This window comes from Corella eumyota, chromosome 3 (assembly GCF_963082875.1).
Source record: "Corella eumyota chromosome 3, kaCorEumy4.1, whole genome shotgun sequence".
Classification (NCBI taxonomy): Eukaryota; Metazoa; Chordata; class Ascidiacea; order Phlebobranchia; family Corellidae; genus Corella; species Corella eumyota.
The window spans coordinates 4872223-4892973 of NC_137492.1; the positions used below are offsets into that span (position 1 = coordinate 4872223).

Genomic DNA, 20751 nt, shown 5'->3' on the forward strand with positions numbered 1-20751 from the left:
AATGAACATATGTATAATGCTAACAGTGATTAATTTTTTTGTACGCTTAATTAATACTGTAATCAATTACTGTACGTATCTTGTCTAGGTCACGTGACTTGTATATGTATCCGTTGATTGTTGTGATTTCCTATTCAAAGGATAAATTAAAATATGTGTATGAAGGATACATTATTTCATTAATATCAATTTCAAGGAGATTTAAAGGTCTGGTTTATTTTGTAACGAAATTGAGTACGATTGGTTTCATATATTTTGAATTATTTTGCGGATTTAAACTGTAATCGTAGCTAGTCAAGGGTGTATGCTTTGTAGGAAACGAAAATATGAATAATTGTTTTTTTCTTTTCAATTACACTTGGTCAAATTAAGTTGAAAACGTGCTAATTTATCACCCTCGGGAAGTAGATGACGTCACTTAAGTGGATGACGTCACAATAGAATTTTGAGAGGACAGTTGCGAAAACAACCTACTTGCTAAAATGAAAAATTTATAAAATGATAAATGTGCAATTAAGAATTTCGAAATATATTTTTCGTTTAAGACTATAAAGGATTTTTTTTATTTATTGAATTTTAAATCTTTTAAATCTAGCAGAGTAATTTTTAAGGCCTGATACTACAGTAGCAACCCTGTGTAGGTAACATTAAATCGAAAATGAGTAGTCGGAAAAGATATGTTAAGTCTAACCGCCCTTTTACATAGTTGCATGTTTTTATAGGCCGCGCGCCTACATACCACATTATGTTAAACCAACGCTTAGTTAGAAGCTAAATCTTTCACGTGTTAAAATCTTGATCGTCTAATCATAACGAAGCAGAAAAAAATTTAGCTAATTCATAGTTGCGATAATTAATCAATACATTGCAGAAAAAAAATTTGTAGAAAAGGTTAAAGGAGATAATATGACCTAAGGCAACTGTTTATATGCCGCAGGTCTTCGACTTGTCGCTACCAGTCGCTTTAGTATACATTTGTTCGGTTTATATTACGACGAAAAAGACTGTGAAAGTTATTAGAAAAAATGCAGCCCGGTCATGCTCGCTCGAAAGTTACCGAAGCATAGTCTAGACTAGTTTATAGGCTTTCTGAAACAAGATTTATAAATTTAATGTAAGTACAGGTTGCAAAAGCAGAATAACGAATCGTATTTGTAGGCTAAAAAATACAATAAATAAGGCAAACTAAACTAATCTGTTACTGTTTTAAGCAAATTAAGATATTTATTTAATTTAATACTACATCGCATTGATTGTATGTATGTAATAGGCTAAACATTTATTTAATCTCTTTTAACATACCAGTGTTAATATAAACATCATGATTTCAGCCTTTTTAGGAAGTAGCTCTCGGGTGACGACTGTCGTTTTTCTAATAGGCAACATTTAGTGTGGTCATTTATTATTAATGTATCGCGTAATTTGTAATATAAGTTTTTTAATTCAACTTCCCGTTGCTAATCGGTAATGTCACATTCAAAATGCCAGCATGTGTTTGCTGTATTTGTTGACAAATGTAACAGAAAGCAAGTGGTACTGTTATTGATTTTAATGCAAGTCTGTCTTATAGGAATATATTACAAGTCACTTCTAAACTTCAATATAAAGGTACTTGTTCAAATTTTATTGTATTTTATTGTGGGGGGTTGCGTTTACTATAAAATGGGCTAAAGCACTGCGCCGCACTTAGTATGTGGTTCTGCGTCAATGGTTTTTCTATATCGTGTTTTTGATTTTATAAGATATTCAGTATGCCATGATGTACTTACAGACGAATTAATTTGTCAAGCATTGAATATATTTGGCAGTTGTGTTTAAACAGTCCCCAGCGACAACACATTTTAAAGTTATTATAGGTTCTTTATAAAACATTTTGCTATCAAAACTAGTAGTTACCTAACAATAAAGATCAATTTTAAATCCGTTATTTGGGGATTTCTTTAAACTTTTTCGTCTGTAATATATAAACAGAGGTAGCAATTATTTGCTTTGTTCTTTTGGTTCATCAAATATTAAAGGACTATATCTAACAATTCTTATCGTTTTAATTATTCAGTTCTATTTTTAGTTTAACTGTGATTCTATGCTCAATTTTACATAGTTAATAACATAATAACAACTCTATCTAATAAACTGGCAAATCGTAAAAAAAAAACTTAACCGGCTGTCAGTAACATTTTTTTTTTAAACATTTTAGCAACCAACGGTAGCTGTCCAAACAAAATCACTCAAAAAAGACTTGAGTGTTGAAACAGAAAACGAGTTGCTGCATTCTAGAATAAGTGAACTAGAGGGCGACGTTGATGAGTTAAGGTCTGCCTTGCTGAAAATCCAAGCCAAGCAGAGTGACAGTGGAAGATTTCTGCAGTTTAGAAAAGCGTTAAGCCATGAAAAAGACCTTCTGAAAGAAGACGAATACCCAGAGGACTATAAGTTTGCGGAAAACTTTAAAACAGAAGATAATCAATACATTCACGAAAAAACTCACAAAAAATATTATAAAGAAACTGATATAGTAAGCAAAAATTCAAAAAATGGAAATTTTGAAAATCAGTACGACGGATTTGTAGAAAAAGATGATTTAAATGAAAATTATTCAGACGATTCTAACAAAAATATTGCAGAAGAAAACGTAGATCAAAATTACGAGAATAGTAATTTAGAAGATGAAAATATAAAAGAGGAAGATTATGAAAAAGAAGACGAAAATACGTCATCACTTAAGAAATGCCCCAAGTATCCAAGACATTTAAAAGTTAGTTCACATTACTCTGATTTTAACACCTTAACAGTTTACATATAGAAAATTTTAAGTAACCTACCCGCGCAATATTGTTTTTAAATATCGTGTTTTGAATTTGATTAAGCTTGAATTTAATTAAGCTATTTAATTAAGCTACCCGCGCAATAACGTTTACGAATATCCTGTTTTGAAATACATTTATATTTCCCAACAGACACGAAGCGCGGGTGCATAAGTTTACTAGCACGCTTATAGTTAAATAAATTTGCACCACTTGTAATAAATGATCCAAGAGCGACCTCATTACCTTTGCGGTCCTCGCCAATGAGATACATATTTATTAACGCTAATTTTATATATATTTTAAACGCCAACTGTATAATCACCATATTTTAACTATAAGTCATCACCAAATTACAATTACAAAAATGTATGCATAATTTTCTTTACTTTTACGGTTCTCACAGTGTTTACTCTTACGGTCCTAAGCTCTTAAGAGGACCGTAAACTAAAAGTGATCTTAAGAATGGTTGTTGAAAATTTTATTAACTATTTTTAGGAGCGATATTCGATTGACTTTAACTCTCTACCAGAAGTTATTCCTTATGCTGTTATAGAGGCGGCTAACCCCCTAATAAGGAACGGGGGTCAGTTTACACCCCCAAATTGCAAACCGAAATGGAAGGTAAGAAAATGTTGTCCACTTTTTTGATTTTTCTTTTTGTTTAATTTAATATTCATGTAAAAAATAAAAGCGCGGTATTATTTTATTTTGCAAATTTGTTAAATTTTAAAAACAATTTATTAAAAAAGGGTTTAAATGGTTTAAAATATTTGTGAATAAGTGCTTACTGTGGTAACTATTTTTTATTTCTAAAACATTAAAATTTTTTATTTAATTAAGGTGGCAATTATTATTCCCTATCGCAACCGTGAAAACCATTTACGAATATTTCTTTATTTTATGCACCCAATTTTGCAACGTCACGATATTCATTACAGGATATACGTCATCAATCAGGTAAAAAAATGAATTTGCAAAAAATAGAATTTAACAAATTTTTAAATTTTTTAAAATGTTAAAAATTTTTTTTTTAAATTGTATTAAAAGTTCTTTTTTAAATAATTTTGATAAATTTAAATGTAGAAAAACATTTTTAATTTTTTTAAAAGGGCGGAGATGAAAAATTCAACCGAGCCAAGTTATTAAACGTCGGGTTTAGCGAAGCCTTGAAAGACGAAAATTTTGACTGTTTTGTGTTTCACGACGTCGACCACATATTAATTAACGACATGGCGCTTTACACATGCCCCCCCTCGCCACGACACCTGTCCCACAGTGTAGATAAATATGGCTGGGGGTTACCCTATGAAGATATGTTCGGTAGAATTTTTTTAATTTAACGAAAGTTTTAAAAAGTATTGTATAAAAAAAAATTTTAAACCGTTTTTTTTATGTTAATTCGATAAAACAACATCTTACAAATATTTAAAACAAATAGCCTGTGCAAAAAAACGGCAACGTTTCATTAAAATACGAATTTCCAAATCATATTTATCCAATTTTTACATTTTTATCATTTCAGGTGGGGTGTCACAACTAACAAGAGAACAATTCCAAAAAATAAACGGATTTTCAAATACATATTGGGGATGGGGTGCAGAAGACGACGACTTGAGAATACGAATCGAATCAAATGGTTACAAAATTATAAGATATCCCATAGACATTGCAGTGTAAGTGCAATACTATATACTAAACATGTATGTTATCTTATCGCTACTATACCCCTTTAAAAAAATTAATTAAACAAATTAAACGGATTTAGAAAATTATTTTTATTTTTTAGTTATATGATGATCCCCCATTTGCGCGACGTTGGCAATGAAAATAATCCAATAAAAGATGAGAAATTAGAATATACTTTATCGACTATGCGAAAAGACGGCCTGTCTTCCTTGAATTATACAGTAAGCATACGTTTAATGTATTTACTAACAAAAACACTTAATTTAGCTTTTTTGGATAATTTAAAATAATTATTAAACAAAAATATTTTTATTCCCATTTTAGCAGTTTCAACATTTTTACAAATTTTTTTTGTTTTTTAAAGGTGATATCACGCGACATTCACAAGCTTTATACAAATATAACTGTCGATATCGGACGCTGTGGTAAAGAATGCCCAGAATCTAAAACCTATTCGCGTGATTATAATTTTAACAATCGGGTTATAGATTTCAAAGTAAAACTTAATAAGCTAAGGCAACAATTAAAAGAAGGTAGACTACTAATGGAACAACAACAATTGTTGGCACAACAAAAAATTCTACAACAGCACCGACAACAACAAAATATACAACCACAATATATAAAATAAAATTAGTTTTTAGTAGTGCTTAAACTTACGTAGTAGATTTTTTATTTTTATCAGAAATTTATATACAAAATGCTTTCCCTCTGTTCTAATTTGTTTATTTATATCGTAGCACTTTTAAATAATTTTACATTGCACAAATATGTCAGAAAATTTATCATAGTTATTCATTACCAACTTAGTTTTTGTAATTTTTTTTTCTGGTAACATGCAATGACCTGTTTTAAAGAGGTGCAAGTCCCAAAATAAGTTGATATTAATTTTGTTTTTCTTTATTTCTTTATTAATTTAAATTTTTATTATCTACTAATAAAATTGTGTTTTTTATTTTTTACAGCGTTTATTTTATTTTTTTGCCAAATTTTTATTGCAAAATTTCAGGATTTTTGCGTGTTCAAATTTGGTGTAATAAATGCAAACACGTTTATCTACATATATCTATAACTTACAGAAGCAACTTTTTTATAACACCAAATCAAATAAATTAAAATATTTATAGTTTTAAGTATGTTTTAGAAAAAAAATGAACTACAGTGTGACAGGAATTTTTGTTATATCATTACAAAACATTTTTTGACTAAAAATAAGATAGTTTCTATATAACCTGCTTTTACCAGCCTACCTCTAAATTGCCCTCAAATTAAAAAAAGGGATTTATTCTAACAATTGGTCTTAGGCCTAGTAGGCATATGGTTTTCGAATATAGTTTTATACTTACATAAATACAAGTGTTTTCTTTTGTTCAATATCCACTTAAGGTGAAGGATTTTCTCATTTTATAGGAAATGTTGTGCCACAATTTCACTAACATCATTTACCCTTGTTCGCGTTATTTACAAATACTTCAAACATGTCCCAACCAAAACATTTTTTGGGGGGTTGTGTAGGAATCTCATGCAAGTAATATGACCACAAAAGGACTAAGCTCAAATTACCAGATTAAGGTTTTTTAGGAATATTCCACGTGACGTAAAGTGACCTTTTACTTAACATAACCTACTAGATAATAATATAATATACCGATTTTGATGATTTGACAAATAGATGTATGAAGAACAAATACCATATCGGAATAAAATCTGGTTTTCAGTAATAACTTTAAAAGATTAAGATCGTAATCGACAGAATAGAATCACAACCGACAGAATAAGATCACAACCGACAGAATAAGATTGCGGTCGATGGAATAATATCACAACCGACGGAATAAGATCACATTACGGCCAACCGTTGACTGTGATTTTACGGCAAAATCTTATTTGTGGCACTCATTTTTTTGTCCAATAAAAAAAACATCGCACCTTCAAGTAATATAAAAAGGGTTTGCCCTTAAGAAAACGGATAATTATTTACATAGTCAGTTATAAAATAATTTTACTAAAAGCTTAATCTTACCAATGCAGACCGAAATATTCGTCCAACATCTTCAAGAAACTTTAAAACCAATATTAAATAGTAAAAGGTTTATTATTATTTCATTTTTAAATGGCAGTTAAAAATAAAACAGCAACGAAAGCAAATGTAACGAACAAATTAAAAAATTACAAAGAAAAATTGACTTTCTTATTAAAAATCAGTGTTTAAACGACTAGAAAGTAAAGGCTTCTAATTTTTGAAACTGAACAATGATCAATTCAAAAAATAACCTATACTTAATCTGTTGTTTTTACTACAAACCGAACGAACAAAGCATTTTAAAACCTATTGTAACAAATATTAAGACTTCCCCAAAAAAGTCTGTACTAGAAAAAAGCTGAGTTAAAATAAAATATTTAAAATACCGTAATTACAAAATATTTTTTTATTATTAATTTAAGTCAACGGCATTTTACTGCCTTCTATACTGATACCAACAGCTCTCTGCAGTTTCTGATTTTTCTTACGGTCGGCGAAATTTTTCAAATGCTTTTCAAGCCGTTCGTCTTTTTTCGGCTTCGAGCGTTTGTTTCTAAAAGAAGCTCCGTCTTCCTCGTCCTGGGCGTCCACTTTCCACTTCGGACGGATGACGTAGTCCTTGTGCGAGGGTCGGGGCACCCTGGCCCGCAAAACGAAACCCCGGTCCCCGGGTCGAAGTTGCCCGGGCTCGGGTTGCGTTTCCTCGGCCTTTTCTTCGATGTTTTGCCCGGCGCTCAATCGTCGTCGCTTCGACTGAGGCATTTGTTCTAAATCGCGCTGTTCTCGTTCTTAAGAAAATAAAGAACAATTTTTCTTAAATTTTAAATTAATTTTAAACGTAATTGACTATTATTTGTGTTTGCCTATGAATGTAGTGAAATCTGTAGATTTAAAGAGATGGTTCGGTCGCAGAGTTTCTTTTTTAATTATGTTGGAATTTTTCCAACTTGCACGAGGACACGATTATTTTAAAAATTGCTCAAGTAGTTTTTGAGATATCGTAATTTGAAGGTAAATATTGTAAATAGGGAAAATCCCTACGCTCGCGAGTCACTCGCGAGTCACGCACGACGTCATCGTCGTAAGTCATTTGCTAGCAGACATGGGAAAATAACCTTATTTTGCCCTCTGTAAGCCGTTTGTTGTATTTTTTTTTTAATTTTTTCTGTTTAAATAAGAAGCCAAGTTATTATAATTAAATAATTTAGATATATTTAAAAAAAAATTATAATTTTGTTGTTACCTCCACGTGACATGCTCTTGAAATTTTCGTTGAGTCCGAACAAAGGTCTTGACCACTTGTTGATCAACCTTCCAGCTGATTCCCTGTTTTGTCGAGATTCTCGGGGATGTTTAAATAATATCATCACTGATTTACCAACACCACTCGCTTTTAGTGTTTCCTGAAAAAAATATTTTTATTTTAAATAAGAAAAAAAAATAAACAAATAAAAATATAACTAAAATCCTGTAAAGTTTAATTTAAATAAATAACACTGTTATTGTATAAGGACTACTAGTAGATAGCCTGCCCTACGGTGAAAATTTTAATTGCTGTAATATAGTTACAATACTCAAATAATATTTGACCGCGATAATTTTCACGCGCACCACAAACGGTAGTTTATTTTATTTTCTAGGCATATAAATTGGACATTGCTCTATTGTATACAATTATTATATCTATACATAAAAAAATAATGTAAAAAATATAAACAATTATCAGGTTATTAGGTTAAAATTGTTACGTTTATCATCTATTACCATACTAACACATCAAACAAATAAAAAACCCATTAAAAAAAATAGCAAAAAAGATGCAAAATAATAAATTAATATTTACCGAACTAACTGGTGGAAGATCATGTAATATTTTAAGCAGTTCGGTTCTTATACTTAAATGCACTAAACTTCTATCAGGTAATAATGATAACCAATCTGCAATTGCTGCCACCATACCGTTGTCTACAAATGCTTCTTTTAAATCCTGTACGAAAATGAAAATTGGAATAATTCAATTTCTAAAAAAGGGAGAAAAAATATAAAAAAAAAATTAAAATTTTTCCAGAAATAAAATTTTTTTCAATCAGAAATTTTTTTAATTTACTTGTTTTTTCAGGTGTCTAACTACAGTGGGCAACATCTTTAACTTTTTAAGTGCAGGTTTTTTATTCTGATTAGCTAATCTATCAGCTTCGGCTGCATCCTTCATCTTAGTTAACATAGCATTTATAATATCATCTGCATCAGAAATAAAAGTACCACCGTCCCTTTTTCGAGGACCTTTTCTGTATTCAAATATAAATTATTTTAGATAAACAGATATTATTTTTTATAGTAAAATTTATTTAGGCCAAAATCAATAGAGAAATCTACTACAATTTTCACGAATATATTTTTAAAGAAATATAGTTTTTGCAAATTAAATATTTTTGAAATAATTTGAATTATGTAGGTTATTATTTATAGTATTTTAAACAAAAGGATTATTTAATATAAAAAAAAAAAAAAAAATTTTTTTTTCCATTTATTTATCTTTGATTTGAAAAGTCGACTTCACGACCTAATCATAGAGTAACATTTGACCTATTCTTTTGGCAACATTTGACCTAGTATATTGGCAGTTTGGGATATTATAGTTGTCTGATAATTAAGCAGCTTAAAAATTGGCTTAAAAATTTTTTTTTAAGAGTTTATACCATTTATAGCGCCTTACTCAATGACGCTATAACATTGGAGCAGTGAGACCCAAACCCAAGACTTTGTGAAAGAGGCCAAGGGTTTTGGCCACTACACCACGCTGATGTTATTTAAAACTTGAAAACCCAATTATTTTTTCTTCTCTTTACCATTGTCTATAATTAACAGCTTAAAAAAATTGGCAATTTTTTTATTGAGAATAAAAGTTTAAAAATCCTAAACCTTTCTGCTTTTTTCCTCTGTAACATAAGATCAAAGTCGTACACCATTCTATTCCCACCCCCATCACTATCTTCATCTCTCTCTCGTTCGTTATATTCTTCATTGTGTGAAGTTGTTTGTTGGACAATTTGAACTTAAAGTGAAAAAAGATAAATTTTATGTTAACAAAAATAAATTTCTTACAGTTCAATTAACTATTTAACAAAATTAAGCGATTTAGAATATTTTTAATATTTTTTTATAAAAAGTGTTTGGATTATTTTGAATTGAACATAAAAATTATAAAAAACGAGGATAAACTTCACCTGGTTCATCTTCTTCATCTGTGTCCGAGTCCGAAATAAGAGCTCCTCGTTTTCCAGGTGCTCCCTCTTCCTCTTCCCCAAATCCCACAAACTCCTCATTTTCATCATCACTTTTTCCAAAGATGTCAGCCACCAAATCACCCTCTGGACAGAAAATAAAAACATTTACAAAAAATGTAATTAAAAAAATTGTTTTAAAAAAAAATCAAGTTTATATTAAATATTTATATATGTATAATAAGCTTTTGTTAGCTACCTACAAATATTTTGAGAAAATAAGTAAGTTTTAAAGACTATAAAATACATTTTACAGAAGTTATATGCCAAAAAATGCCATTTTACCATTTTCCAATTATCCCTTATAGCCTAACCCCAAATTTTGCGCAAACACCTGTCTAAGACCAGTAGCTTATGGAAATTAGCATATTAGGTTAAGCTTATAACTCATTTAATTTTACTGAACAAACAAAAAAAATGATAAAATAATATTTTTTACCTTTTTCTTCTTCCTCTTCTTCTTCACTGTCGGAATCAAACATTTTTGCGATCACTGTCTCGTTTTTATCTCCTCCTAAAACAAACGTCTTTAAAATTAAAAAGCAATTGAACCTATAATAAAAATAAAACAAATTTACACCGAAAATAAAACAAATATTTTTTAAAAGTTGTCTATTAATGATTATAAAATAATATTTTTTATTACCTTCATTTTTTTCGTTACTTTCATCTTCAGAACCTAAACAATGAAAATATTAAAATAAAAAAATAAATTTAATATTAAACTAAAAAATTTATTTTTTAATTAATTTTATAAAGTAAAATTTTTCTAACCTCTGACATCATCATCAGAGGCGTGTCCCAATTTCACATTTTCCTCCATTTCTTCCTCCTCTTCATTTTCGTTGTCGTGTTGAGCCACATTATCATCCACAACCTCCTCCCCTTCTTCTGCATCTACTTGTCCTCCATAATCATCCTCCAGCCCTTCATCAATTGCCACTTCCTGTTGTGTCTCAACATTCTCCACATCTTTGACTTCGGAGTCTTGTACTAATTCCACCTCCTTATCCAACTCCGAACTTTCTTGCTCAACAACATCATCATGAAGACTAAAAATTAGTTTTTAATGATTTAAAATTTTTTTTAATTTAAATTAACTTTGTGGGAAGAATTATATATATTTTTTTAAATTTATTTATCCTCAATGTGAAAAGGTTGACTTTACGACCTAAACATAGAGTGACATCAGTAACCCGATCCAGTCTCAAGTTGCCTGTGCAAATTTGAGATATTATAGAATATACTTGAGTGATAATTACACTGCTCAAGGTCGCTACAGTATTAAGGCAGTGGGAATTAATCGCAGTACATCATGTAGTGAAGCGAAGTGTTCTGACCACAACACCATGCTGCAGTTAAATAAATTTTTGTATTTTACAAATTTTCTAGGTGACATAAATTAAAAAAATTTAATTTACTTTTCGTGTTGCACAACATTTTCTTGCAACTGAACAACATTCTCATCTTCATTTTGTTCGGCTAATTCCGATACAATTTCTGTTTCTTCATAAACATCTTCGCTGATTACAACATTTTCAGCTATGTATTAAAACAAAAAAAATTAAAGTAACTTTAGAGAAAAAAAAACAAACTAGTAATTAGGACAAAAATATTTTCTGAATTGAGTTATTAACTTACCAGCTAAAGAAGCTTCTTGAAATATTTCTGTTTCTTGATTACTTTCATCTTCTTGCAACTCTGTTTCAACATTTTCTTGTTCAACATTTTCATCATTTTGATCTTGTAATTCAGCATGTTCATCACTTTCTGTCATTCCTTCATTTTCTACAAACTCAGCATTTTCTTGGTGGGCTTCCAATTTACTTGTTTCTTCAATTTGCGCAGGTTCAACATTTTCAACTAATTCTAGTTCATTATTTTCTGCATGAGCAGAGCCATCATTATCAAAAAAAAACCATGAAGAATTATCATTTTTTAAAGATTCTTTACTTTGAAAGTTTTCGGTATTTTTTATAGACTCATCATTATTAAAAGAATTATCATGTTCAGTAGATTCAGTATTTTCCATGGCAGTATTCTCATCATTTTCAAAAGATTTATCATTTTGAATTGATTCAGCATTTTGATCGAGATCATCATTTTCCATTAATCGAACATTTTCAATAGAATCTAGTTCAGAAGTTTCGGTATCGTTAAGTTTAAAATGTTCATTTTCTATATTGTCATTATCTATCTCATTTATATTTTCACTATCATTGTTAATAATATTTTGTTCGTCAATAACTTCATTATTCGAAGTTTCAATCACATTTTCCTCATTTTCAATATCCATATTTAATAACAAATAACCTTTAGTAACACTAATATAATGTATTAATAAATATTAGTTATTATAAAATGTCTAAATAAGATAAATATAAAAATTAGTATCTATAATTGTTTATCTTTCTAACCTTATATCAACTTTTATAAATTAAAGCTAAAAAAAAACAATTTAGAATTTGGGCAGTTAGGTAAAATGTAAGATTTGGGCAGTTAGGTAATCTAAAATTTTTTTTTTTTAAATAAAGTTAATTTAGGACGTAAATCCAACGTGAATCAATTACAATTGAGAAGCGTGTGGCAAGTTTGGTGTGTTTATAACCATATAAATTACTTATAAACATAATAAAATTATTTACACGGGTGTTTTTAAGCAACAAACTTTCCTATTTTTAATTTCGGACAATCCGTTTACTAAACTTACCTTTGTTGATTGTAGAGTGAAGGTTGTACCTTTTTATGACATCATCAGATGATGCGTATAGTTTGTCCTCATTTAGCAAAGAAACAACCCCTCTCTTCTTTTAAAAGTTATAACCAAAGAAATTTAATCACTGTTTTAATGAAAAACTGTTCATCCCTATATAAATATCTCAAAACCAAAAAAACTAGCACAAATTTTCTATTGAATTCCTTAAAAAAAGAGAAACAGTAGTACTTAACAAAAACAATTTAATTCTGTACGCGAAAAAAATCCTATATATAATACATTTACACAGCAGCCAAGAGTCGTGAAAGCGGTTAGAACAATGATAAATTGAACTTTTATTTTATAGGGGAATTTTACGGTGTTTTATATTGCTACGAAATGTTGAAAAAATAAATACAAAATGAGAACTCTAGGCTCAGAACTTTTAGTAAATTAACTAACAAGTTTGGTGAATAAATTTCGATTTTAAGTAAACTAAATTGAGTTATTTTTTGCAAAAAAAAGATAACTTAACAAGCAATTATTCTACATAAAAAGCAAAGTAGCAAAATTTGATGAACTGTATATTTTTTCGGAATTAAAAAGTTTTTAGATGACTGGAACTGAAAAAAAAGAGTTTTGGAGTTTAACTGTAAAGATCATCTTCTTCCTCTTCGTATAAATCACCACCACCAGATGGAGCTGTTCCGGCGTTTGTGCCGGATTGGTTACCACCTTGACGACCAAAACTAAAAAAATATTTGATTTTTTTGAAAATTTTGTTTGTTATTTTTAAAAAAAAAAGTTTGTTTTCTTAAAAATTTATTTTCAGTAATAAAATTAACTGGTTAAAAGACATAAACAAAATTAAAGTATTGTTTTAAAAAATAAAATTTAGGTTTTCATTAAAATTTTTTTTTTTTAATTACCTGAAATTTCCAAATCCTCTGGCTTGTTGCAGTGTTTGGGCAAACATCTCATATCTTCGGATGTCTTTGTCGGTCACAGATCGGCGAGCAAACCTCATCGCTTCTTCAAAGTGATCCCGTCGAATGTCTGGAACCAGATCCTCTTCATCTTCAACATCCTATTATGATGTCATAATCAGATTTTAAGTGATAATAAAATAAAAAAAAAATTAATAAAAACTTAACATGTAATTATAAATTGTTTTTTATTTTAACTATTTTTTTAAAATAATAATTTAAGACTGACCATGGCATTTATTCCACTTTCAGCCCTCTCCCTATCTCGTTGAATATCTTTTGAAATATTTTCTCTGATGGCCAACTTGCAAGCACGTTGACATATTTCTGTTAAATCTGCTCCACTAAAACCTTTCGTTACTTTGGCCATCAAGGTTAAGTCAACATCCTAAAAAAGAAAAAAATATTTAAAATTATTTTTACTTAAAAAAAAATTAAAATTTAATTTCAATTCATTAAAAAAAAAAAAAATCTTTGATCCACTTTTTAAAATTTCAATAAAATGCATCTGTAATGCTAATATTGGAAAATTATGTTTTGGCCAATACATATTGTAAATGTAATCTTTATACAATAAAGGTTAGTGGACAACATATATGTTCAATTCATAGGCCTACAAAATAAATAAAGAGTGGGTTATCAACTAGTTAACAACTTGACTGAAAAAATTTATTAATTTTCAAAATTTTTTCAAATTTTTTGATATATTTTACATAAGTTTTAATATACTACAAAATTAGACCTACTTCTGCCACTGGTGATTTTCTTAGATTGGCTTTCAAGATTTGAATTCTGGATAGTTCATCAGGTAATGGGATGTAAATAAGTTGATCCAATCTACCGGGTCTTAAGATTGCTGAGTCAATAATATCTGGTCTGTTGGTGGCTCCAATAATAAACACTACAAAAAAATATTAAATTTAAAAAAAAATAATAAATTTTTAAATGCTAGTGAAATTAAAATTGATAACCCGCCTTAAAAAAATTAAAAAAGTGGTTTAATTAAACAACAAAAATAACAAAATCTATTAAGATTTTTTGTTAATAATAAAGTAGTAGTTTTTATATAAATTATTTAGAAAAAAAAATTTTAAAAGCTAAAAAAAATTGTAGACCTAAATAACTTAAATAAAATAATTTTAATTTATACCAAATAATTTTTAAATACTTAACTTACCATTTTTCTTATTTCCCATACCGTCCATCTCAGTAAGAATTTGGTTGATGACCCTGTCACCAGCTCCACCCCCGTCACCAACGTTACCACCTCTGCTTTTTGCAATCGAGTCGAGTTCATCAAAGAACAACACACATGGAGCTGCTTGTCGAGCCTAGAAACAAATCAAATTTTTAAATTAAAATAAACTTTTTTTTATTAATACTTGTTGAATGCACATTTTACAGAATGTATTTTAATTTTAGTGAGATGGTTGCAATTTACAATTAGTATTTATCTTGGTAATTTTTCCTTCACACTAGATATGACAGTTTTTGTTTTAAAGGGCTTTAATTAAATTAGACAATTATATGTATATAGTCCACTAAGCTTTATTTTATGTAAGTTAATAAAATTTGGAAATAACAACATAAAAAATCTTATTTAGTAAGAATTTTACCTTGTCAAAAACTTCACGGACGTTAGCTTCAGATTCTCCAAACCACATTGTTAACATCTCCGGTCCTATTAAAAAAAAGTTGATGATGTTAAACTAAATCTTTTATTTTAATTCAATTTTACATAAATTTAACTTACAGATAACCTGCTTAAAAATTAGGCTTATTATAAATATACTTTGATAATATCAATTCAGCAATATACTTAATGCCCCAAAAAAATTCAATTTTGTTTAAATATTACCTTTAATTGAAATAAAGTTGGCTTGGCACTCGTTGGCAATCGCTTTTGCCAACAAAGTCTTACCACAACCAGGAGGTCCATAAAATAAAACTCCCTTGGATGGAGTCATTCCAAATTTCAAGAACTTCTCTGGGTGCTCAACTGGATACTATCATGACAAAAAGTTAATTTTTTTAGTAAAGTTAGCAAAATTCGTGTCTGTTTTGTATCTGTCTTTATTCCTAATGCAAAAATCCTTATTCCATGGCTTAAACATAGGGTAATATTTGCTACCTAGTCTTAAGTAGCCTTCGGTATTAAATATTATTAATATGTCACTGATATTTTACATGCTGAGTGGTTTTAAAGATTGTGACATAATCAGATCCAATTAGAACCTCACCTACAAATAAGGCCCAAAGTAACAAACACTAAACTCACTTGTACAAGTTCCTGGAGCTCAACTTTGACCTTTTCCAAACCTCCGACATCATCCCAACTAACGTTAGGAATTTCAACAACTGTTTCTCGCAATGCTGAGGGATTGCTTTGTGCCATCGCAAACTAAAAAAAAGGTAATATTTTGTTAAAGGAAATATAGTAAAATTGTTAATGTGTTCAATTGTTAAAAAAAACTTTTCTAATTATATTTAATTTAAAACACTATTTATTGGAATTAAAAAAATATTTGGTATACAAAATCATATAAATTTATTTTTATTGTATTTACACTGCTTTAAAGCTTTTAGGACAAAATTTAAATCAAAAAAAAAATTTAAAATTTTGCACAAAAAAAATTTTTAGAACAAAACAACTGGAAAAAATCTTACTCTGAAATCGTCCATTGTCACAGCCAGGGAATCCATAACCTCCGCATTAATTGTCTCTTCTTCCAGATCAATAAGATCCATCTTCCCTCTGATCTGTTGGAGAGCTGCCTCTGAACACAAAGCAGCAAGATCGGCTCCAACGTGTCCATGAGATTCCGCAGCAACCTTAAAAAAATTTTTTAATAAATAAAAAAAATAATTTAGACTTTAAAAAAAAGTTTTTATTAAAATTTTTTAAATAAACCTGTTCAAGATCAACATCATCTGCCAATTTCATATTTTTTGTGTGAATCCTAAGGATCTCGAGTCTGCCGGTTGCATCAGGGATTCCAATGTCAACCTCACGATCAAATCTAAATAAAAAAAAAAATTGTTTTATTTTTTTCAGTTAAATAATTCAAATATAACAACACAAAGAAAAGGGGTATTTTAAATAAACAGTAAGAAAAAATATAAAATAATATTAATATTATATTTTAGCAACCAAGGAATAAACACTCCAGCCCCTTAAATTAACCCCGTTAATTTACCCTAACGATCACAAACATTACTAACCTTCCGAATCTTCTGAGAGCAGCGTCGATCGAGTTTGGTCGATTGGTTGCTGCCATGACAACCACATGGGCTCGTTGTTTTAATCCATCCATCAATGTCAAAAGTTGGGACACAATTCGACGTTCCACTTCTCCGTGAGTCTGTTATCAAAATTTTAAGTAAAAATTAAGGCTTTGTCATTAAAAATTCTGAATTTATTTTCAAATATAAAATCATAAAAATATAGCCTTGAGGAATATTAAAAATTAATATTTAATAAACTATTCTTTGATATACATCATCATAATACTTAAATTTATTGGGGCTTTTTTTGTTTACCCTTTTTTTCAAACCCCTGCTTTTAAAAAAATTTAATTATGCCAAGTGTATTTGAGGATTAACAACTTACTTTGTCTCTCTTGGGAGCAATAGCATCCAATTCATCAATGAAGATAATAGAAGGAGCATTCTTCTCTGCTTCCTCAAACGCTCTTCGGAGGTTGGACTCTGACTCTCCAGCAAGTTTGCTCATGATCTCCGGACCTACGAGCAAAAAAAGAAGAATAAAAAAGAGGACAAATAAAAATAATAAATTCATTTTAAAACTAAAAGAACAGGCCATGTTGGGGTGAAAATAACCATTTTATTATAATTTTCAAATAACAGACATATTGCTATCATATAACTAATATAATATAAAAAGATATATATTTACCATTAATGAGAAAGAAGAAAGCTCCTGTCTCATTAGCAACAGCTCGAGCAATCAAAGTTTTACCAGTACCAGGAGGTCCATACAACAATATACCTCTTGGTGGTTTGATACCAATAGCCTGTGTTTAAATATTGTTTTAAAGGCACACATTATATATTGTTTAATAGGTATACACATAACAGTGTTTAATGCAAAGTGATTTAATCCAACATTAACTTTTTTCTAAACTGCAAACTAGCTTTAAATAATATTAAAATAATGTCCATTTTTCAGGCATAAATAACACTAGTTGATTGCCTTTCCTAGAATTGTCATTTTAATTGTCATAATATGGTTGCAACTTACAAGTAAAATTTGCCCACGTAGCTCAAACAGCAGTTTTATTTATTTTGTGGACATAATATATCCACTAAGCTCAATTGAATATAGATAACAAAAACAAGGAGATGGTAGTCTTAGTACTAATTTATAAAATTCATAGCTTAAGGTTTTAAATAAATAAAATTTAAAAAACATTAATCACAACAAAATAAAACTTTTAGTTATAATGAACCCTAAAAGTAGGCTACAATACAAAATTTTTTTACCTTGAACAAAGCTGGATGTCTTAATGGTAACTCAACCATTTCTTTGATAAGAGCAAGTTGCTTCCTGCAACCTCCGATGTCATCATAACCAACCTCATTTAAAGATTCCTCCTCATCCTGAGTGAAGATAAAAAAAAATAAATTATCAAATTTAACTGACCAAATTTCCGACAATCAACAAAAAAACAACGCTAGTATTAAAAAAAGACAAATACAATTTTTTATGAAAAAAATAAGCAATTCAGACCTCTCTCTTGATTGGTTCACCCTGACAGTGAATGGTAGTCTCAGGGGAGACAACGCAGTATGGACTTGGGTCAGTTTCCACAACTTTAAACTCAACCGCTCGCATTCCACCCCTCACCAAAAACACATCCCCCTTACTGTAATTAAAACAAGTTTTAAATTTTAATTACCTCGATATAAAAAAATCATAAATGTATATATTGTACCAATTGTGAAACATAGTTTTTACCATTACGATCTCGAACTATAAAGCAGTAACATAAAAGCTTTTAAAATTTGAATACATAAGTTGGAAGTAAAAAAAAAATTCAAAACAACAGGCTTTAATATACCAAGTAAAATAAAAACCTGACGCCATAAAAGCTGTATTTAAAAGAAAATGGCAATGAATGGGCCATAAAAATTGTAAATTAAACTAGGCAAATATACATTCCTATAAAATAATGACTAAACAGCAAAAATATGCAATAGCAAAGCATAGGTTGATAATTAAATAATAAATAATTACAACTTACCAGACTGGTCGGTAAGCCTCAAGAAAGTAAGGTTTAAGATACACCTCAAATAGATTACCAGTTATACCTTCCACTGTATCATCTATTGGCAAAACATGAATTCTTGATCCATATTTGACATCTGGACAGGCTTGTATGCTAAAAAATTGTATTTTTATACAAAAAATAAATATGAAAATAAACACTTTTTACTAAAGACACTAACAAAAGATAGGTACAACAAGAAGATTTGTACAAGCCTTATTTTAGTGGATTTCTTTTGAAAATGATACTTACACATTTTTTAAATAATGTATAATCCAATACAATTAATGCATTTTACGTAGAGAAGCAATAAATATAATATCATTTCATCAAGTAAGCCTATTGTGTAGCTTTTTTCACAATAGAAAAACTATAAGAAATGTTACCTAATGATATCACCAATTCTGACTCGCAGATTTTTACGAACAACTCGATTTATTCGAATCTTTTCGTTTGAAACATCGTCCTCAGAAAGAGCAACACAAACTGTCTCTTTTCTCTTTTTTCCTTTTAACAGAACAGTGTCAGCTCTAAAAAGTTGAAGTTCTTCCATTTTGGCCTAAATAAAAAGTTATTAGTAATTAATTTTGAACATTACACTTTTAAAAAACTACACTAACTTTTCATCTGTTTTTATGTTTTCAAAATTAATTTTATTTTTAACCTATATTAATATTTTTTATTGTATAGGCTATACCCTGTTTAGACTATGTTGCTTGTGCCAGTTCAATAGCACAAAATAAACCCCCAATATTGTTTGCTTAGGCTAGTGAAGGTATTTAGAAACCTAGCCAATGTTAAATATCCCTTAATGGCCAATGGCACTTAAAAACGATGCCACCCAAATTTATAAAACTATAACAACACATTTGCGTATATATTAAACTGAGTTAGGAAGTTAATATAAATATATCTTTGCAGTTTGATCAAAATTATAAAATTTAGAGCAAAAACAGACCGGTGAAAGGACAACAACACTGTTGTCATCTGTGACTGCATCTTCAACCATCAAACGATTTGGTTTGCTCTTTTGACGCAAAATTGCAGTTGATAAATCCTTATCATCGCTGGTGCTAAAAGTTGTAAAATTTTGATAAGTTGACATTAAGCCAGCATTTCATTTAATTATTAAAAAAGTGTAAAATTGTATTTAATTTAATTAATGAAAAAGGGTAAAGTTAAAACAGTTATTTATAAAAATAGTTCTTTATAAAATTTGTCAGTTTGTTATTAGCCAATTCAAATAGGTACAAATTTAGAATTTAATAACAAATATTTTACAGATAAACAAAGTATTTTGTTGTTTTGCTTACCTTCCCTTACTCATTCTTTTGATTCAGGATTTCAGAAAAAATATGCTACAAATACTTGATTTAAGGAACTTTATAAGATCGCCAATTTAAAATGAAAACTTAGAAACGAAATTTAAAGTTACCTAACTGTTTAGTCTAACAAATAAAAGAACAATTAAAATGTTTAAATATTGATTAATACATACACTAAAAATGATAAACAAAAGCACACAATACTTTCTTTAAATTACTTAAAACGAGGAACCGAAAATTTAGGAAGTTTACTTTGTTTAAAAACCCGTGTCCTAAACAGCCAAGCATTGAATGAATGTGACGTCACTGTTCTCGAAGCATTTCTAATGACAAATCAAATTTGATACTCGCCATAGAAATAATATATTTTTATATCAAATTTCAACAGTTTTTGGTAATTTGTTTTAAAAAAAATCGTAATAAGAAATAAATGAGTTTTTTTCATACAATTTTAAAGATTAGATAAAATAAATTGGTACGCGTTTTTAAACAAAATTTTATTGTACAGTTAGGGTAGTGTAACAGACATTACATTAAACTACGAGTCAAACGGTTTTGGGTTTAAGCCGGTTCAATGCCACCTAACTTGCCCTTTAGTCTTGCGTTTACCAATAGCTTCAACACATCAAAACAGCACACCTTTTTTAAAAACACACC

The 20751-nt window shown here is 29.1% G+C and overlaps 3 protein-coding genes across 3 annotated transcripts; 1 reads left to right on the top strand and 2 right to left on the bottom strand.

Moving 5' to 3' along the window:
- Positions 1 to 250: 250 nt before the first annotated feature.
- On the top strand, positions 251 to 5546 carry LOC145745828 (uncharacterized). The gene is made up of 8 exons (XM_082563996.1): positions 251 to 1608; positions 2198 to 2755; positions 3303 to 3428; positions 3648 to 3764; positions 3917 to 4127; positions 4330 to 4480; positions 4594 to 4714; positions 4858 to 5546. Exons 1-8 carry the CDS (start codon positions 1468 to 1470, stop codon positions 5122 to 5124), a joined length of 1692 nt encoding a protein of 563 aa, XP_082420122.1. The 5' UTR covers positions 251 to 1467; the 3' UTR covers positions 5125 to 5546.
- A 1036-nt stretch (positions 5547 to 6582) lies between these two features.
- LOC145745827 (uncharacterized) lies at positions 6583 to 12155 on the bottom strand. Its single transcript, XM_082563995.1, has 11 exons — positions 11442 to 12155; positions 11222 to 11342; positions 10575 to 10852; positions 10447 to 10479; positions 10240 to 10314; positions 9744 to 9887; positions 9439 to 9571; positions 8624 to 8804; positions 8360 to 8503; positions 7760 to 7919; positions 6583 to 7304 (listed from the first exon to the last, which is right to left on the bottom strand). The coding sequence occupies exons 1-11, from the start codon at positions 12094 to 12096 to the stop codon at positions 6934 to 6936; spliced, it is 2295 nt and encodes a 764-aa protein (XP_082420121.1). The 5' UTR covers positions 12097 to 12155; the 3' UTR covers positions 6583 to 6933.
- Positions 12156 to 12741: 586 nt separating this feature from the next.
- LOC145745826 (transitional endoplasmic reticulum ATPase) lies at positions 12742 to 20219 on the bottom strand. The gene is made up of 19 exons (XM_082563994.1): positions 20083 to 20219; positions 19728 to 19842; positions 19156 to 19328; positions 18746 to 18883; positions 18232 to 18367; positions 17985 to 18101; positions 17398 to 17515; positions 17092 to 17225; positions 16704 to 16843; positions 16393 to 16501; positions 16149 to 16313; positions 15760 to 15882; positions 15340 to 15487; positions 15098 to 15162; positions 14659 to 14812; positions 14228 to 14382; positions 13711 to 13869; positions 13425 to 13582; positions 12742 to 13244 (listed from the first exon to the last, which is right to left on the bottom strand). Exons 1-19 carry the CDS (start codon positions 20094 to 20096, stop codon positions 13142 to 13144), a joined length of 2424 nt encoding a protein of 807 aa, XP_082420120.1. The 5' UTR covers positions 20097 to 20219; the 3' UTR covers positions 12742 to 13141.
- Positions 20220 to 20751: the final 532 nt, after the last annotated feature.